The sequence below is a fragment of the Aplosporella prunicola genome (assembly GCF_010093885.1).
Source record: "Aplosporella prunicola CBS 121167 unplaced genomic scaffold K452scaffold_26, whole genome shotgun sequence".
Lineage (NCBI taxonomy): Eukaryota > Fungi > Ascomycota > Dothideomycetes > Botryosphaeriales > Aplosporellaceae > Aplosporella > Aplosporella prunicola.
In genome coordinates, this window is record NW_022983554.1 from 333,416 (window position 1) to 351,345 (window position 17,930).

The following is a 17,930-nucleotide window of genomic DNA, read 5'->3' on the forward strand; positions in this document are numbered from 1 at the left end:
ACCGAAAATCATATAAATGTGGATCCTTCTGATCAGTTGTAAGCAAGTACGAGGGAAATATCGGCGTTGGTGTTCCTTATCACGCGTTCACGCGTCACTGTCGGCTGCATGATGCGCCGACCTGAGCGCATCTCGCCGCCTGCCGGCAGGCGCGTCTCGCAGCACAGCGCGCCGCGCGCCGGTGCTCCTACCATTAGCAGCAACTGCAACGACAACTACATCCCCGGGCTCTCTCTCTCATCCACTCTCCAAGTTCCAGCGTCCCATATCTACTACCAGTATTGGCCTAACCACTCCCACGCCAAGGTACATCAACAAGGTCTCAAAGACTCGCCTCTCCTTCCCAACCACAGAGATCTGACGCGGGTGCTTCATTCCTCACAGCCTACGGGCTTGGCCCCGGGCCATGCGCCCAACTTGGATGACGACCCTTACGAAGCTCTGCGGAAGCACCGCGAGCCCCCACAATCGCCGAAGCTCTTACTCCCAAGAGGCCCTTGACGCAACTTCGCCACAAGCCTTGGGTTCCCTCTTCGCAGAACTTCTCGCCTACTAAGGTCCAGGAAGAGGGTGACGTCAATGCGCCGCGGCCCTCGCCTGAGAAGTGTCGCAGCTTCATCAGCACTGCTCGCAGAAAGTCAATTCTCGTCCGAAAAGACTCGGATACTCCTGCGGCAGATGGAGACAAGACTCCAGACTCGCCCAAGGTCTCCCGCAGGGGCATGGCCCTGATCAGCGACAACGACCCCTTCGCGGACGACATGATGAGCTTGGTCATGCGCAGCGAGGTAATGCCGGGTATGGCGCTGGAACCTTTGACATGGCGAGCGGCTTTCTGCCGGAAGGCGGCGAGGAGGAAGTCGAACAGAAGCCTTCCAACATTACAAGTTCGTAAGTCCTATTGAACTACCGTGAGAGAGAACGCTTGTTAACAATCATGTTCATAGATTTTGGCCTTTGCATGCCTACTGTCCAAGACCCGTCGGTCGCAGGCATCCTGAAACACAAGGCACGCAATGGAAAAGTTCCCCCGATTGGGCTGCTAGGTGGCTGCACAATCGTTTGTACTTTATGAACGACGTTGGCCGTTCCTTTTACAGAAGACTGGAAGCTGCATAGAAGGTCTGGGGAGGAATTTAAAGCAAAAGTCTGGGTGCTCACTCCACTGGTTTCATGTACTTCTTTGTTGAACACAACATGGTGAGGACTCGATCCTCGATTGTTTCTGCGCAACGTAGCTATGCCACAGTACCATCTTAAGTGAGCCACAGCATCCTGGGTGCCCTGCTACAACACACATCGGGTTCTTAGCCAGTGAAACCGTGGAGTTCAACCGTCTGTTTCGTAGCTTTGGGAGTTTGCAAGTATGGCGAAGATGCGCTTTAGGAAGATCGATCGATAAAAGGCATTGTTAGTAGACAATGTTGAAGAACATCTAATTGCCACGCGCCTCCATACTCAATCACGAAGGCTTCACACCACACAGAAGGGTAGACAAAGAAATCTTTATAGCAATTGTAACCCTCTACATTACAAATGTACAAATGTGACCCGTGGCGGCAGAGGAGTTCTTTGGGGCGGGGGACCGGGGACGGCAATCAGGCTCGAGTCTCCGGCCTTAGCCAGTAAGGCTCGAGTCTCCGACGCCAATTCTGCTGTGCCAGGCTGAAGCCCTATTTTCAATGCCAGAGTTAGATGCAGATCGAACTCAATGTAAGACGAGCTGGCTGCTCACCCACAAGTATGACCAATGGGCAGACCCACCGCCAACATAGCTTGGGGAAGCTGAGGGTCTCCTCAGCAAAGGATTTCCGAATCCTCTTCGAACGACGGATCTTTGCCATCCGCTTATGGTTGGGCAGCCTGTGTGCCGACAGTCGGCGACTGTTGCTGGGGTGCAATTGGCTGCTGTGCCTGCGCGACAGGGGGCAGCCCATGGGCCTGCTTGGGAGTGGGGCCAAGTGCCCAGATGGTTGGCGCGGCGCAGGAGGGAGAGAAGTCCGGGGTTGCTGGGTAGGTGAGTGCTGGGGAGGTTGCGTGCGGGTCTTCTAGCAAGGCCTTCTGTCAGTCCAGTGTAAAGCAATCAGTGTAAGGGTTTTACGGTCGCACCCCGTGCCGAAAGGTACTGCATACCAAATATCTCCTGCAGCAGTTGCTGCAGCTGCAATTGCTGCTGCATACGGCTGCTGAAAATGCTGGTGCCGGCGCTGCCGGCGCTGCTGGTGCTGGTGGTGATGCTGTCGCTGCTGTTGCTGCTTGTTAGCCAGCAGTGCTCTTCGAAGGATCGTCAAGGTGACCTGCTTAGGGGGTAGAAGAAGGGACTTGCCTCGGTGCTATGGGAAAGGGGGTAGTCTGCCGTGGTGCGTGAGTGAGCGGAGGAGTGTGCGAGCTGGTAGAAGATCAAGAAGCTACCAAGGCTGTCGTCAGAGGAGTTGCCTGTTAGCGCATGCCATGTACGTGCGCGCAACGGACCTGCCAAACCCGTCAGTCAGACGCCACCCGCGCGCAACACCACCCTCCGACAATCACCATCCCACGCCAGCCCCCCGCGAGCTCTCAAGCTCTACGTCCAACAAGGCCATCTACAAGCAACGCGTCGAACGGTCCTCCTCTCAGACCCTCATGCCATCCATGCACGACCAGGACTTCCTCAACCGTCACCAGCTCCCATGCCAACCCCTTTCCGGCAAAACGCCATGCGACAACCAACAAGCACATCCCCAACGCCTCAAGGCCACTGTGATGTTGGAGCTGTTCGTCCCGATTTCTGAGTCTCATCAATCCAGCGAGAGGTTTCCATAGCAAGTGTTCGTGCAGTGAAAGTTGAGAGGTAAGGTTACCCACCAGGCTGCTAGCCATTGCGACGCGATCAAGCCCCAACACCAACCCAACCCTCCCGCTAACGTGTTAGCCAAGGCAACAATCAACCAATTGTTCTCACAGCACCGCCTTGAGGGCCGCGAGCGGCTTCAGAGGAAAGCGACGCACCCTGCATCTTTCATCCGCTACGATAATCCTCCTCCGGACTTGCTTGCCTCACCATGAAGCGCATACTATCAGTCGGAACAACGGAACCGTCGACGCCTTTCAGATCCTACGCAAGGATCGACTTGAGAAAGATCGAGGTCACTGACGCTTCTATGGTTGATCCGGTGAGCTTCTTGTGCCGCCTTGGTCCTATCCAGGATCGGGACCCCATCGTTTCACTACGTCACCAGCTGCAATGGTCTCGCGCTAATAGTTCAGCAGGTTGCTACATAAGCAGACTGGAATGTGCAACGCGAGCTGTCGAGCCAGCTTGGCACTTGCCAAGTGATCCTCGGTCAGTTGGCGTTGAGCTCTGAAGCTTGGTGCCAAGTACCAAGCAGACAGCCAAGTGACAGGGGCGCGGGATGGAGCCGAAAAGTCTCCTTGAACATCATTCATCACGGCCAGACTTGCATCCGCGAATCGATGCTCGCCGAGGGCGCAGGGGATGTGTTCCGTTCACTGTTGCTTCCAGAACGCGTATGCTCAATGCGCGATGATCCGAACACAGTGCAGGTCGTACGGTAAGTTCGTAACAGGCTATGAGGCCTCCCCGACCCCGCGAAGCAGCAACTAACTTGGAGTCAGGCGACTTTAGACTCACCACATTGCGCACTCGAAAGCTCACTTCATTGTCTTCTACCAAACTGAGATCACAGCACACCACGACTGCTTACTTGAAGGCGACTTCGGTTTGGCTCGGGCGCTTTCGGTCTCCCATGATTGAGTGGAAGAAATCAGAACGACACCTCGATCCTCGCTTGGGAACCCTCACATCATATTCGACAAACTTTGGTGCCATTGTTCTGCGTGTGCCAACTTACTACCTAGCGACTGACCTTGGGAGAGTCCTCAGGTGCGCAACCATCTGATGAAGGTGTCGTCCTAACAACCTTTGAGCTCAGACTCCGGTTGGCCCATTCGCTCGCTATCCAACAAGGGGCAAACCGAACTACGAGACAGGAGTGCTGCACGCCGCGGCTTCGCAAGTCTTCGATTCGAGCTCGGAAGGTATCCTGCAGCAACAACTTCGACCCCTAACCCCGACCGCATTGCGCGAGAGCCGAGGATATGCCACTACGAAGGCGAAGATCCTTCCCGTTGGGTATGTTTCATACACAGTGAGAGTGAGGTCTTCAGAAAGACCGAAAGACTCGAGAGGTGTTCCATCGCATGCCGGAAAAGCCGACTATCATTGGCGGTCTTGCTGGTGCAGCTCCGCAGAAATCCGTCTCGACGGCCCAAGCAAAGACTATGTCCTCACCGCAGGCTAAGAGACAATGGCTGCCATTTGTGACCTTGAAGGTATGTGATTTCCAGGACTCCATTAGCTCCGATTCTTACTTTGAATGACCAGGTTTGCCCAATTTTCCGACAGCTTCAGGTTTTCATTGACATCCTGGATGGCAACAAGCCCGCATGATGGCATTCGAGCTTCTTTAACGATCAGCTTGACATTGGGCAGAGGCGGCCAGCATGATCTTCCCATAGCTCGATGCGCAGCCGAAATGCATCAAGACGGCATGCCGCGGAGGAGTCCATACTTCTATGGACGGAGAACCAGCTCCAAAGCCCCACTTGAACACCCCTTTGGGGCTCCAGCTCGAAAAAGCGTCGACGATCACTGCAGACTCCACTTCTGGCCGCCCGGCACGCCGATGATCTCCAACATCATAGCGAACGGGGCTGGCTCCAATTGGACGCTTGCACAAGGTCAGGAACATGCCGACGACAAGCAGTTGAGAAGCCACAAGATCATCAAATGTCAACCATCGGCGGCAAGAACTCCGAGGCCAGCACCAAGCTGACAAACTGTAAGTATTCACCTCCTCAATGATGAGACATGCTGAGATTTGGGTGACAGCCGACAATATTGACCAGCACTGGCCAAGGGTCAGCCTCTCCTCGAATATTGAGAGCTCCACTTGGCGAGAAGCCACAGCGAGAAGCATGATGTCGACCACCAGCACAAGACTTGGTTGCCAGCCCATGGGATATGCGGCATGCCAAGCTCCTTCGACAACCACTTTGGCAGGCTTTGCTTCGAGGGGCCAACGACCGAAGCAGACGAGAAGCCACAATATCAGTATGGAGCTGACCAGCAACGCACCACAATGCCGCCGTGGTTCGGAATTTGAAGGCAGACCACCCGCACGCAGCCACCGGCTTCAGGGGCCAGAGAGCACATTCCGCCGATACCATGACGCCGCCGTTGTCGGGGTCGATGGCTGGGATGACCACCAACTTGCCCTCGGAGATGACGCCGAGGAGGACATCCCATCGCCGCCCCTGTCTCGCAATCATGCACCTACCGTGTCAGCTTTCCCAGAGGTCCAACATTCAACATAGCTGGCAGGGGTATGTACTTACACCCGACAAGATGCAGTATCCTATCTCCGGTCTTGCCTTTGGTCCTCGGTATCGAGACATGCATCGATCAAGCTGGAAGGAGGGTGATACAATTGACAGGTTCGGGGTCAATGAGCAAGGTAAGACATTCAAGACCAGAAAATGATGATGATGATTGAGTATGCTGATTTTCAACTCGGTATAGGTCCAGACTCCCACCCATCACTTTGCCATGGATCACAAGCAAACACCTCAGACAGACCCAAGAAGTTTTCCTACCTACCCTCGTCACTGGTCCGACACTTCCATCCACAGCCCACAACCTCAACGCCCAGATCTGATCCACCCGAGACATTTGTCGCACCGGTTGCCGAGCAGTTGGGTTGTGATGGTGCTGAAGTCTGAAAAGTCGGAGGTGAGATTGATCTTGGCGACATGCTGAATACCGATGCTGTCGTAGCTGATGACTGTCGAGAAGTTCCGCCGCCGCTGGTGTTGCCGATGGATAGTGTTGTGGTTGTCGAGTCGAAGGCGTGCCGAGAAAGAGTAATGATAATAGGGGTAAAGATAGAGAGGTAAGAATGAAGTCAGGGGGTAATAATAATGGGTAAGAATATACGCCAGAGGCGGATCATTGCTGACTCAAAGGAAACAGACATAGGAAAAAATCAGAACCAAAGAAAGAGAATGAGAAAACAGAAAGACTGAAAACAAATTCCCACTGAGGGTACTCGCAGAAACACAAGAGACAAAAGAATTTCCCACTGAGGGTACTCGCAAAATCAAAAGACACAACGAAACTTCCCACTAAGGGTACTCGCAAAAGCACAAGACGCAATGAAACTTCCCACTAAAGGTACTCGCAACAACACACAATGAAACTTCCCATTGAAGGTACTCGCGAAAACACAAAAGCACCAATGAAATTTCCCACTGAGGGTACTCGCAAGAACACAAGAGAAGCAATGAAATTCCCACTGAGGGTACTCGCGAAAAGACACAAAACAGAAAACCAACGCAAAGAAACTTCCCACTGAGGGTACTCGCGAGAACACAAGACAAAAGCACAAAGCACCAAGGAAACTTCCCACTGAGGGTACTCGCAACAAAGCACAATGACTGAAGAAACTTCCCACTAAGGGTACTCGCAAAAAGAAAGATGTGAGAGCCCACCCTCCCACCCGAAAAAGAACAGAGAAACTGAAATGACACAAGGAAAAGAAATCAATGACAGACTTCCCACTATGGGTACTCGCAAAGGAAAATGTGAGAGACCACCTCCCACCCAAGACAAACGAAAAGACGAAATGACTGATCAATGATACAGAGCTTGAAAGGAACTTCCCACTGCAGGTACTCGCGTTGAAAAGAGAGAGTATGAAACTGGTCAGTACTTACTCTTACCCACCCACCCATCCATTGATGGTGAGATGATGCTGATAACATCAGGAGATTAAAGAAGCACACTTTGACAGCAGAGAACACGAACATAGTCACCAAGAGCAAAGAGAGGTGCGGAAACCAACTGCAACCATCGGGACGCGGAGAGCCACGCCACGAATGGCAACATGGAGTCTTCTTGAAGAGACGGAAGAACCATTTGGAGAGTATGAAAGAGATCAAGACATGCTTTGCAGGACTGAGACAGCACACTCCGTAAGCATGCTGTGGAGTGGCATGGAAGATGTCGACAGATGAAAGAGCAAGGAAATTTGACTGGATGTGGGAAAAGGACGAAAGAGCAACGTTGAAAAAGCTTTTGAGGTGAGAGATTGAAGACCGGAAGAAACAGGACGAAAAAAATTCGGCGGACTCGTCGAGGACAAGGTCGCCTGCAGACCTCGAAGTTGTTGAAACCCCGGAGGCAGGAAATGATCACGCCGCTGATGAGCGGCCTGGTGAAGAGCAAGGGAAAGCAACAGGCGAAACTACAAGACGTTAGAAGGCATGGAAGAGGATTGAGGGGTGAGAGTGATAATGCGGAGTACGAACCTGGAAACATGCAGACACCCTGCCCTGGACTCACGACTCTGACCTCACCGGTATCGCATGTCGAGGATCCCATCCGTCGAGGAACGCACGGCCGATGGGTCTGGCACATGGTCAGACCAGTCTCATCTCTCGCATTGTTGAGGCCTCCGGTCTTGTCGACATTGCATCACGTGGTCAGGGGTTGACTGGATGAGCGTGTCAACATGGATGATCGGTCAAGGAGTTTCGAATCCCCTGAATGATGGTCACATGTCGGACATCCCATCGACCAAGGCCTAGACAAAGTCAGCGTGGAAGTGAGAGAGGACCTTGAGGTCATCATCACTTACAAGATTGAGAAGCCCACGGGCGGCTGAGGCTGCTGGTCCGTTGGATGATGGCCAAACATTCTTTGATGTGGCTAGTTCATCATTGCCTGAGGCTGCCTCACCATGGTGGTGTTCAGCTCGATGCCTTGGCCACCCCACCTGCTGAGGTCGAACTCCGTCGTCTTGATGTCCTCGAAGCCGAACCTCTTGTACACGGGACGTCCAGCCTCGGTGGCTTCCAAGTATGTGATCAAGCCGGCCTTGTCAGCGCGCTCGAGGCCCCAGCGAAGCAGCATGCCGCCAGCGCCGCGTCCTTGATGGTTTGGGTCGGTGATCAGGAGGCTGAGGACTGTTGGTAGCGAGGTTCGAGTCAGCTCATGTCGTCAACGGACCGCCTGCCACGCCACGGGCAGACTGAAGTCGGAGGGAAGATGATCTGACTTACAGTAGTGAGGCTTCTTGCCCAAGGCCTTACGCCCGGCATTGAGGTATCCGAAGAACTCTTGGTGAGCCTTCTCGTACTGCCTTTGCTCCTCGGCAACCTGGATGGGCTCGTCAAGCTCAGCGAGCTGCTCGTCCGACCGGCCTTGGTCATGGATCTCCCACTTGGCGCAGGCCAGCACGTCGCCCGTGTCCGAGTCGACGACCTTCAGGTAGTGAACGTACGGCTTTGACGCGAGGGTCTTCTCGATCTCAGGCTGAGGGTGAGGCCCAAGACAGAGACCGACACCTGTGGAGCCCAAGGCAGCATCCGCGATGGCGACGAACCTCGAGGCGTCGGCGTCGGTCAGTGGTTGCACTTCGAGGGGCATGGTGGTGTGCTGCGAAGAAGATCGAGGGGCGGATGAGAGGTGGACGAGGGTGGGTGGAGGAGAGGTGAAGGGGGGAGGGCGGCAAGCAGAGTGCGGCGGAGGGTTGTGACTGCCTGCTGGAGAATCGTCAGTCGCTGGCCGGCAGCCGGCTGGCCTGAACGCCTGGTGGAAATCACGGCAGGGCCCACAGTTTCTCCGCGTCCTGGCCGGGCCTACGCGTCTTGGCCTCTCAGGGCTCTCGATACGCATGCACCGCCATCACGGCGTCCAAATCCACCAGCACCTCGTTCAGACGGAGCAGCACGACAGAGGGGCGCCTACGAGGAGCACCAAGGGACGAGCTACTGACGTAGGCGATGCCAGACGCGTGCCGCGCTGATCTGCGCCAGGGGCGGGCCTGATCGCCAACCCCGCGTTCCGCCCAAAGCCACGACCCAACGCTATCTCAGCCACTCCCGCAGAGCCTGCACAACGTCTACAACCACCGGTAGACCCTTAAGTCGAGGGTTATTGAGGTTATACGCGTCAATGGATGGTCTTGACACGGCATTGGGCTCAGGGGCAAGGGGGTTGGGGCAGCCCGTCGCGGCGAAAGCGCCCTTCGCTGAGACACTCCTCCTAGGCGGCGCTTTCACGATGCTAACCATCCAATCACCAGGGGTCAATCCGCAGGCCCTACCCCAGGGATCTACAGGTCCCACTTTGCCTTTTGAAGCTAATGTGTAGCTTTTAAGAGCTTTATGCGACGAGAGTCACCAAAGCCGATTAGAACGCGCCCGCCCGGGGATGGCAAGAGCGGGTGCATTCATTCACTACCACGAGCAGAGGCCGGAGCGCGCGGACTGAAGATGCCCACCGTCTTTAAATTTGGTTTTGCTTGCCGTGCCAGGGGCTTCCTCGAACAACCTTCAAGCCTGCGACTTCATCCAGCGTTCATCCCACGACAACCTCTCAAAAGCTCCAAACCAATCTCTCCACCACACAAAGGTACGCCTCTCCGCCTTTGAATCGCTTCATCCGCTGCCCTCGCACGGTAGCTAACAATCTCTAGCAATGGCTGCCACCAACGCCATTATCCGCTTTGCGCAGCTTCCCGTCTTTGAGGCGGCGCTCCTCATCTGCTACCTCGGATGCAGTTTGACGGCCCTTGAGCCTGTTTTCTACGATCCCGCCCTCTTCAACATGGTCATCGTCTTCATCCTGGAGACGTTCCACGTCACGGTCATCCCTGTCGCCGACGGTATCTACCTCACCGTCAACTTCTTGTCTGCGGCTGGCGCCGACTATCACCCTTTGTCGCCGCTCGCCTGTTCATTCCTCCGGCTCAGTGTGCAACTTTTCGCGCACCTTCGCAATGTCACCCTTCTTATCCCTACGCGCGAAGGCCTCTTGTCTGAGGAGCTCTTGACTCTTGCTCAGCAAGCCAAGTTTCTGGACACCGAGCTCCCTGGACCAGCGTTGCCGCCCGGCGTGCCCGGCTTCATGTTCCGCCGCATTTACGAGATACTCAGGGCCTTCCCCAACGATACTGAATGCTGGAACACAGCCTGGCTCATGGAGTCTCCGAAGCTGGAGCGCAAGTTCAAAGAGCACTACGCGAGCAAAGTCTCAGACTGGGTCGGCGTCCTGATTGACAACATGAACAAGCCGGCTATCCAGACCATGGTCCTGCAGTTCCAACATAACAAGGACGGTTTAGGCCGTTCCATCGGAGCCGACGGAATGCTGGTCAACGACGTCCGTGAGGTGATCTGGGCCCGGGCCGGCTGGGTCCTCCCGGAGGCCGACACTGTTGTCCACTACTTATAGATGCGGCCGACTGCTTGACGGAGACACCACCCTTGGGCAGTCTGAACATTCAGCTGTGCTCTGCTTGACGCGAGCATGAGGGTTTCATCATTTCATGGGTTTGGATCATTGAAGGGCGGAGGAGACGTGATCTGCTTGATGCGAGCTTACGGATGTCTGACTTTGGATCACGAAGAGCGGAGGAGATGCAAGATGAGCCCAAGATTTGAGATCGAGAGACGACATTCTGTACATTAGATTCCTTGATGACGCACATACTAGCGGCTTGAAGCCATGATAGAAACCAGCCTGGTTGCGGTGGCAGGCTACGGATTAGACACCATGTAATACCATTCTATCACGTGCACTACCTCACCTTGAGCGATGTCGTTCCTCCTACATTGAATCCTGCGCATCAATGTCCCCTGCAATGCGCGATTGAGAATGCACCGGCCCTCCAAGCCCGCCTCTGTGCACACCACGCACGTGACGTCACCGCGCACCCAATCTCACGCCGCAACGCAACGCAACCACCACTAACAGCACAACGCCCATCCCTCAAGCTCCCCAGAATCAGACTCCCCACCCCCCAAACCCTCTCCCCCAACTTCTCCCAAGAAAAACAAAAATTCCCCCATCACGCACTACACTCTCTCTCCCCCTCCCCTCCCCCAGCCGCACAGCCGCACCTTAGCACAAGCACGACCTCCCAAACGCAAACGAAAGCGCACACCCCACCCCCCGCCCCCTCCAAGCCCAGCCAGACGTCCAACGTTGCGCGCTCGCTGACAGCAGCGCGGCTTACCCGTTTGCGCTAGCGTACTCCCAGCCGAGATTCTATCGTCAAACATCGCGCGGCCAGGTTCGTCGTTTGCCCGGGCGCGAGGGTTGCGCGAGCTTGTGCGAGCTTGAGCCGGGGCTGGGGGTGGGCTACTGGGTGTGAGGCGCGAGAGGGCGCGACGCCCGCCAGGCGCCAGGAGGCAGCAGGCTCCAGGCAGCGGCGGCTGCCCCGCATCGGCGTCTGCATCGACTTCCTTCCACATCCACATCCGCGTCTACACAGCAGCGCACACACTCCCTACCATACCATGTGAAGCCGCTCGCTCGCCCGTGCTGTCCTACTTGTGTCCAGCCTACTTGTGATCTGTCTACTCTGTACTTGTGTTATCGGCCGCCCCGTGTGATGTGGAGTGCAGATCCGTGACTTGGGCGCGTCTACAGCCCTATGTCAAGCTGTCCTTCGACACGTTCACGCCTACGCTCACGCCGATGGTCGGCGCTGGGCAAAATCTGCGCGTCTACTGTCTACTTGCCTAGATACACGTCCTTGTCGGTCAATTGTTGTGCTTGACAGTCTTGTCGCTCGAGTGTTACGGATGAGCTTGCACGCTTGTCGCGTCGAAGTGCAGCCACAATTGCAGTGGCTGAGCATCACAAGCCGCAATGGGGGAGGGGCACGGCGCCGCAGCAGAGACCCTGAAGATCGCCGCCCAGCCACAAGCCTGAAGCCAGCAGCCAGCGGACGTCCGCCTCGGGGTGCCGCATCAATGGAAACAGTCACAGTGTGAATGAAGACGCCATGTCGCTTTCAATCGATTGAATTCAAGAGCTAGCCATCAAGTCGCTAATATACTGACAGCATCTTGGCTCCGATGCCATGCCATCCTGTCCACATGTCCATCCAGCATCCATTCTCAGGTATCCGTCCGGTGGGTCAGGGGCTTCGGCGACGCCGGGGCGTCATGTTCGTGACATCGTTTAGGCTGTGAGCGAGAGGGTTAGCCGTCTGGTCTGATGGAGGGACGTCAATGGGATGAGAGGGACAACGTACTGAAGACGAAGCGGCCGTCCTGGTTCTCAATGCGCTCGGCAAGGTTGACGTCGCGGGCCTCCCAGTTGCCCTCCTCGGTGCGGAGCTCGCAGCGGAGGACGGGGACAGCTCCGCCACCCTCGATGGCGTAGTGGACGTTCTGGCAGGACTGGGAGAAGTCGCGGTTGTCCCACTGGATCATGCCTGTCAAGGGGTCATTAGCATGCGTCGTCGGGAGCGAGGGGTGAGACGAGAGGAAAGCATACCGTCGGCGTTGCCAAGGCAGTGGTCGAGGTCAATCTCGGCGTCGACGAGGTCGCCGTTGACGTTGCGGAGACGGGCACGGAGGATGTGGTTGTCCTCGATGCGGATATCCTCGCCGGAAAGGTGGAAAGACATTGTGGATGGTGTGGGATGGGGGAGTTGTTTGGATGGAGAGTGAAGTAGAAGCAGGAGTTGGACTGGGGAAGAAGCGACGGCAGCGGTGGTGCTCCGCATCTTAAATAGGCGGGCGAGGGGACGTCACGGGTGCGTAGGCCAACGACGTAGCTTGGAAGGAGCGGGCTTCAGGGTCCTGCTTGCCTGCTCCGCTGACGCCATTCGCCAGTCTGAGTGGCCGACGCAACAGGACATCACGGTTGCTGGCAGCCCCTGAGCTGCGTCTGGAGCTTGGGCGCCCGACTGCGCTGGTCCAATCTATTTGGAGAACGTGGGCTGCCCAGATCGATGCCGAAGAGGGCCCTCCGACCCGCTTTTCTGAGGCGGGCTTGCGCTTGTGGGGGTTGGGGAGCTTGTGAGAGCTCGTGGGCAGTCGACGGCGATTATTGGCGTGATTGGCCGCCAGCCGGCGCCTCTGACATCTCTCTCACCCCTCCTTCACGGCTCCCGGCACCAGGCGCCAAGCCTGTCGCGCGGTCGACGGCGGCAAAAGCGGTGTGCGAAGGACGGGCGGGAAGGATCACGGGCTGGCAGAAGGAGGCGTGCGACGAAGGATACGACTACGGTTCCCACCGCGGGGCGACGATGGCAATCTCGAAAAGGGCGGATTCGCAGCTCAGCCTTCCGGAATTCGCGGGCGAGCTGGCGTGAGGGGGCCATTCCAGGCAGGGCGGCAAGCTGTGGTGGGGTGGTGGTGAGGGGCAGCGACCCACATGAGCTTGCGCGCTTGCCCCGCCTGGGCCCTAGACCCTCTGGACTTGCCCCTCCTTCTGGTCTGACCGGTGCTGAGGCAGCTGCACAGCCAGTCCGCAAGCCGCAGCCCGGGTGGCGTCGCGACATGACGAAACGCGTTTCATCAACTATGCCACGTCTCTTGTTCTCTCTCGTATTCTCGCGTCTCTCCTACTGCCGCCCACCACCATCGGCACCCGTCGCGTCGCTCAGCTCCTCTTCCAGCACGCATCGCATGAAGATGGTCTCCTCCAGCGTCGTATCGTAATACTTCTGCGTCTCCACGAACCCGCTCTGCGTGTACAGCTTGATGGCTCCCTCCATGTTTGGCAGCGTGTCAAGCAACACCTCAGCATAGCCCAGCTGTCTCGCCGTGTCCAGTATCCCCTTGACCAGCTTCTTCCCGACCCCCGACCCTCGACCTGCCGGCCGCACATACAGCCTCTTGACCTCGGCGATGCGTCTGTGAGAGACGCTGGTGCTCGAAGCGGGCGTGATGTCGCGGAGAGCAATACAGCCGACAGTCTCGACGTCGAGGGGTTCGTCGTTGCCATCTCCAGCACCCATTGGCGCCGCTGGGCCAGAGGAGCAGACCCGGTACGAGCCGCTCGATGAGCCACCGAGACCGGCCGACGCACCATCAACGCTAGTAGTCGACGGGCTCTCGCGGACCGTCGTCCTCTGCTGTGTTCCTCGTTCCAACACCGCCAGCAGTATCTCCCCTCCCTTCTCCGGCGAGTACTTGCCAGGCAAGCCCGCGAGCTCGTCTTCGAACGATTGAAACGACAGGTCTATGTTCAGCCACGCCGTATACTCCAGAAAGAGCGAGCGGGTGCTGGCGATGGCGTCGGGCGTGCGGGCAGGGACAATGGCGACGCTCGATGGCGGAGCGTTGACCTTGAGGGTCGCTGCGGTGCCGTCGCTCGCTCTCATGGCTTCTGCGGGCCGAATGATGTCGACAGTCGGGCTGAAGCGGTCGCTCTCGCTGGGCAACGCTGTGTGAGCACAAAGAGACCGACATCGTGGGTTCTGGGCACCTACTTGCTGCCGCGGCAATGACAAAGGGAGTCGCAGGCTGATCGAGCGGCATCTCGTGCGCTCGGTGAGACGACGCTTGAGAGCAATGACGCATGCACCAGCGCGCCCTACGGTTGATGACTGCTGCTCGGAGTAGATCGCGAAATCAGCGCCGAGTCACGTGAGGTGCGGCCGAGAACGCGTGGCGTGCGATACCTGTCATCCTGTGCTGGTTTTTGTCGGATTCCAGTCTCTTCCAGCTCGTTCCGCGCCTTTCTGGGCTTTTCTGGGCCCTTTGCGTCTTGCTGGCATGTCATCCGGTGTTCCGAGTTCGTCCCAACAAAAATCACGTGATGTGTTCCACGACTGCAGCTCACGAGACTGCTGTTGAGGCGTGAATATTGATGTACCTACTGTCAGAACAACAGGCTTCCTGGATCAAGCATCTTACGCTTGTGTATAGCAGCTGCGGAGTTCTACGACTGCAGCTCCTCATGCGTGCCCCAGCTTGCGGTCTCATGATCCACTGTCAGAGCAACGTGCTTCTTGGATCAAATATCTTCTGCTTGTGTACAGCAGCTACGGAGTTCTTCCAGGACAAAACTCCACTCGCTAGCTAACGCCATCCCCTTGTCGGAAGCCAGGTAGGTACTTTTCATGTCGCCATATTTTCTCGGCCAATGGTCTTGGTTGAATCTTTCACCAAGTCCAATCCGCTCAAGCGGTGCCGAATCAGGCGGTCTTGTCACGGTTGAAGACAGCGATACTTTCTTGGCTTTTGATACCTCTTGCGAGGTACGCCTTGACCGTAGCGGACAAGGAGGTTTGTAGTGGGGAAGTAGGTGGATGACCGACCTTGAATTGAAGTGTGCAGGCTCTTGACGAGACTGGGTTGCTTTTGCCTGAGCTGACGATACCATGAGATATAGGTTTGCGGCCTGGTGCTTGTGGGGCATCACTCTCACCACTGATGTCTGGGTGTTCGGAGAATGTTTAGTCTGTGGATAATGGTCCAAAGGCTTCCAGGACTTTCTGGCTTGTATGAGCAATTATACAGTCAGATCGAATCTCCACCGCAGCTTGACTAATTGCGGCATAGGTTTTGATCTTGCACGTATAGGCATGAAAAGGCGACGGAACCATGGCCTTCCGGAACTCCCTAAAACCGGGAATGTTACCATGGCTCTTCTGGCAACTTTGGGCATCTTACCATGTGTCTGGCATTGAAGTCATGAGAAGTTTCTTCCGGTTTTTGAGTATCCTCGTGACTGTTCAACAGAAGAGTTTCCAAGGACAAACCCGGGGAATCACCAAACTCATGCCGCCATACACTCTACGAGCTGCACAGATGCTCGTTTTTCAGCTTATAAATTCGCAGTTTTCCCACCCATCAGAGACACTTCCACATATCTGCAATGAACAAGATGCCGACTCAACCAACAATCCCAAGTACCCTTGAGGATGACGATGTCTCGGGTAGGACGCGACCGAAGAAGAAAGAGCTCATGTAAATGATGGAAAACCCTGAAAACTGGTAAACATCGATTCCACTAGGGAGCAGGCATCGGACTTATCGAATGTAGCCTTCGCGCCAAACCGGAGCCCACTTTCTTGAGCGTCCGCGCTAAACCGAAGTCCACTTTCCGGTTCCTCGACCTTCCAGCCGAGCTGCGCGTACTCATCTACAAACACGCGCTTGAATTCCGCAGCTTGCACGTGGAGGGTTGGTTCATTTCGGATCCGAGAAATCATATCTGCATCAAGAGTCCGACAGAGAACAAATCTGGCTGGGTCGACGTAGACGCACACTTGTCGCTTTCAGCCCCTTGTTGTGGCTGGGACAACGCCAATAAAGCCCACAGGGCAGATGACATCCGGAGCCTGGGACTCAGTCTTCTCCGCACCTGCAAACAGATCTACAACGAAGCCAAACTCATTCCATACAGTCATAACGTCTTCATCTTTTCTCATATCGACGTGCTGAACACTTTCCTGGAAAGCCGCACTACGTCACAAATATCCGCTATCTGGCACCTCACCGTCGTGCACTATTTGACTTTCGATGCCCACGATCATTCTCTTTCCCGTTTTTTGGTTGGTGAGCCTCAAAGGCAGATGCTGAAGGACTTGCTCCATGTGCCTCATATGCCTTGGCGCAAACGCAAAATAAGTTCGGTCAATAAACTTGTTGGACTGAAGACCCTTCACCTGGTGAACATGATCCTCAGCACTCCAGACTGGTTTATATCCTACCACAAATCTCGCAGGCCTGAACCCAGTTATATGTTATGTCGTGCTATCAAGGACGACTTATGGACAGGCAACAAATCAGGAATCAACGACAACATGGTCTTTGAGAATTTCTCAAGCCTTGCATGTTTCCGCGCTGTTCAAGGCAAGAGGGTCCGAGCCTCTGTCGACGATTCCAATGTCCCTAGATCTGTCCAAAGGGGCGAGGACTGGCAACACAAGTATCGCTTGACGGAAGCAGACAAGACGATGTACGTGCAACAGATGGAGGCGTTTGTGTCGGAAGGTGCTGCTGGCGATACTGATTCGGCGGATCAGTCCGATGTTGCTAGTGATAGTGGTTCTAGTTTAAGTAGTTGGTCGGATTAAGTCTTGGGGGGTTTGGTTCTGTGATGGACTTTTTTACTATTATCTTGTAGTTCGCGCTGGTTGGAATGGAGCTTACAGGGGGGTTTTGTCACGCATTTGACGTTTTCTGTCTTACGGCGGTTGGTGAGAACCAGAGTACTCCTACGATCAACCAACCCTGCAGTCGCCTAGGAAGCAATAGATATCCTAGCACGAGCAACACCATGCCTTTAAATGGTAATAATCACCCTTTGTCTTTTGATCTTCAATGTTGCTTTTTCTGTACGGTGATCCAAAAACCCGAAAAACCTAAACAAAAATACCGACATTGCTTCGTAGCTCCCACGAACTTGGTACTAAGTCCGAATCCCTCAACACAGTACGATAAACAGCACCTCCAACACAAATATGCCCTCTCTAATACAAGAACGCTCACGCCTATACACCGTTGCCGCCGCAACAATCCAGCCTCAAGTCAGCCAGAGGAGACCCATGGGCCATGACTTGTGATAATTTATACGACGCCGCAAGATAGCGCTGCTAGACTTGGGAAGATGCGGGAGAGATAGTACAACAAGAATACTGCCGTGATTTAAACACGATGGCTCTTCTCCTTCTAGTAGATATGTTAAAGCCCTCCGCACATCGCACGCATATCATCACCTTACCCCTCCACTAACCACGAACTACCCACTTCGCACCAAGAAAAATCTCCGCCAGGACGAAAACCTATGTCCAGAAACCAATAAGAACTAGGAAAAACACCCCCCCCCCAGCCCATCACCACCACCCACAGCAGCGAGGAAAGATACCAAAAACAGCATAACAGGAAAGAGACCGGGGTTAATTTCCCCATCAAAAGATCTACCTAGCTTAGCTTCTTTCCATCCAACGTTCTATACCATATACAAAGCCCGTACCATCACGATAGCTACTCCTACGTACCGCATACGCACTCCCAAACCCATCTCCATCCGCAAACAAAACCCACCCGAAGGAACAAACATTTCTTTTTTTTTTTTTCCTCTCCCAAGGATAAGCGACAAAACCAAAGGCAAA

General features: G+C 55.2%; 11 protein-coding genes across 11 annotated transcripts in view; 6 read left to right on the top strand and 5 right to left on the bottom strand.

Annotated features, from left to right (window-relative positions):
* Positions 1-111: 111 nt before the first annotated feature.
* Positions 112-1,075, top strand: K452DRAFT_301636 (uncharacterized protein; the record flags this gene model as incomplete). The annotated part of the gene is made up of 3 exons (XM_033542478.1): positions 112-306; positions 492-891; positions 948-1,075. The coding sequence occupies 3 exons, from the start codon at positions 112-114 to the stop codon at positions 1,073-1,075; spliced, it is 723 nt and encodes a 240-aa protein (XP_033393634.1).
* A 1,117-nt stretch (positions 1,076-2,192) lies between these two features.
* K452DRAFT_312049 (uncharacterized protein) lies at positions 2,193-2,802 on the top strand (the record flags this gene model as incomplete). The annotated part of the gene is made up of 2 exons (XM_033543512.1): positions 2,193-2,308; positions 2,352-2,802. 2 exons carry the CDS (start codon positions 2,193-2,195, stop codon positions 2,800-2,802), a joined length of 567 nt encoding a protein of 188 aa, XP_033393635.1.
* Positions 2,803-4,789: 1,987 nt separating this feature from the next.
* Positions 4,790-5,376, top strand: K452DRAFT_321546 (uncharacterized protein; the record flags this gene model as incomplete). The annotated part of the gene is made up of 2 exons (XM_033544404.1): positions 4,790-4,841; positions 4,892-5,376. 2 exons carry the CDS (start codon positions 4,790-4,792, stop codon positions 5,374-5,376), a joined length of 537 nt encoding a protein of 178 aa, XP_033393636.1.
* Positions 5,377-7,786: 2,410 nt separating this feature from the next.
* On the bottom strand, positions 7,787-8,488 carry K452DRAFT_257132 (uncharacterized protein; the record flags this gene model as incomplete). Its single annotated transcript, XM_033538424.1, has 2 exons — positions 7,787-8,025; positions 8,122-8,488. Coding segments are annotated over 2 exons (606 nt in total), but the record flags the coding sequence as incomplete, so codon positions are not given.
* An 845-nt stretch (positions 8,489-9,333) lies between these two features.
* Positions 9,334-10,297, top strand: K452DRAFT_361657 (uncharacterized protein; the record flags this gene model as incomplete). The annotated part of the gene is made up of 2 exons (XM_033546442.1): positions 9,334-9,475; positions 9,540-10,297. The coding sequence occupies 2 exons, from the start codon at positions 9,337-9,339 to the stop codon at positions 10,295-10,297; spliced, it is 897 nt and encodes a 298-aa protein (XP_033393638.1).
* Positions 10,298-11,860: 1,563 nt separating this feature from the next.
* On the bottom strand, positions 11,861-12,730 carry K452DRAFT_278032 (uncharacterized protein). The gene is made up of 3 exons (XM_033539350.1): positions 12,353-12,730; positions 12,108-12,290; positions 11,861-12,039 (listed from the first exon to the last, which is right to left on the bottom strand). The coding sequence occupies exons 1-3, from the start codon at positions 12,582-12,584 to the stop codon at positions 12,035-12,037; spliced, it is 420 nt and encodes a 139-aa protein (XP_033393639.1). The 5' UTR covers positions 12,585-12,730; the 3' UTR covers positions 11,861-12,034.
* Positions 12,699-13,301, top strand: K452DRAFT_97025 (uncharacterized protein). The gene has a single exon (XM_033547373.1). It carries the CDS (start codon positions 12,813-12,815, stop codon positions 13,173-13,175), a length of 363 nt encoding a protein of 120 aa, XP_033393640.1. The 5' UTR covers positions 12,699-12,812; the 3' UTR covers positions 13,176-13,301.
* Positions 13,302-13,351: 50 nt separating this feature from the next.
* On the bottom strand, positions 13,352-14,352 carry K452DRAFT_278036 (uncharacterized protein). The gene is made up of 2 exons (XM_033539351.1): positions 14,298-14,352; positions 13,352-14,241 (listed from the first exon to the last, which is right to left on the bottom strand). The coding sequence occupies exon 2, from the start codon at positions 14,187-14,189 to the stop codon at positions 13,428-13,430; it is 762 nt and encodes a 253-aa protein (XP_033393641.1). The 5' UTR covers positions 14,190-14,241; positions 14,298-14,352; the 3' UTR covers positions 13,352-13,427.
* A 220-nt stretch (positions 14,353-14,572) lies between these two features.
* Positions 14,573-15,321, bottom strand: K452DRAFT_97129 (uncharacterized protein). The gene has a single exon (XM_033547375.1). The coding sequence runs from the start codon at positions 15,227-15,229 to the stop codon at positions 14,825-14,827; it is 405 nt and encodes a 134-aa protein (XP_033393642.1). The 5' UTR covers positions 15,230-15,321; the 3' UTR covers positions 14,573-14,824.
* A 336-nt stretch (positions 15,322-15,657) lies between these two features.
* K452DRAFT_291266 (uncharacterized protein) lies at positions 15,658-17,100 on the top strand. Its single transcript, XM_033541143.1, has 2 exons — positions 15,658-15,807; positions 15,857-17,100. The coding sequence occupies exons 1-2, from the start codon at positions 15,788-15,790 to the stop codon at positions 16,890-16,892; spliced, it is 1,056 nt and encodes a 351-aa protein (XP_033393643.1). The 5' UTR covers positions 15,658-15,787; the 3' UTR covers positions 16,893-17,100.
* Positions 17,101-17,426: 326 nt separating this feature from the next.
* K452DRAFT_291267 (uncharacterized protein) overlaps positions 17,427-17,930 on the bottom strand; it is a 636-nt gene continuing 132 nt past the window's right edge. The window contains exon 2 of the mRNA XM_033541144.1: positions 17,427-17,930. Coding sequence (XP_033393644.1) covers positions 17,536-17,727 — 192 coding nt within the window. The 5' untranslated portion in view covers positions 17,728-17,930 and the 3' untranslated portion in view covers positions 17,427-17,535.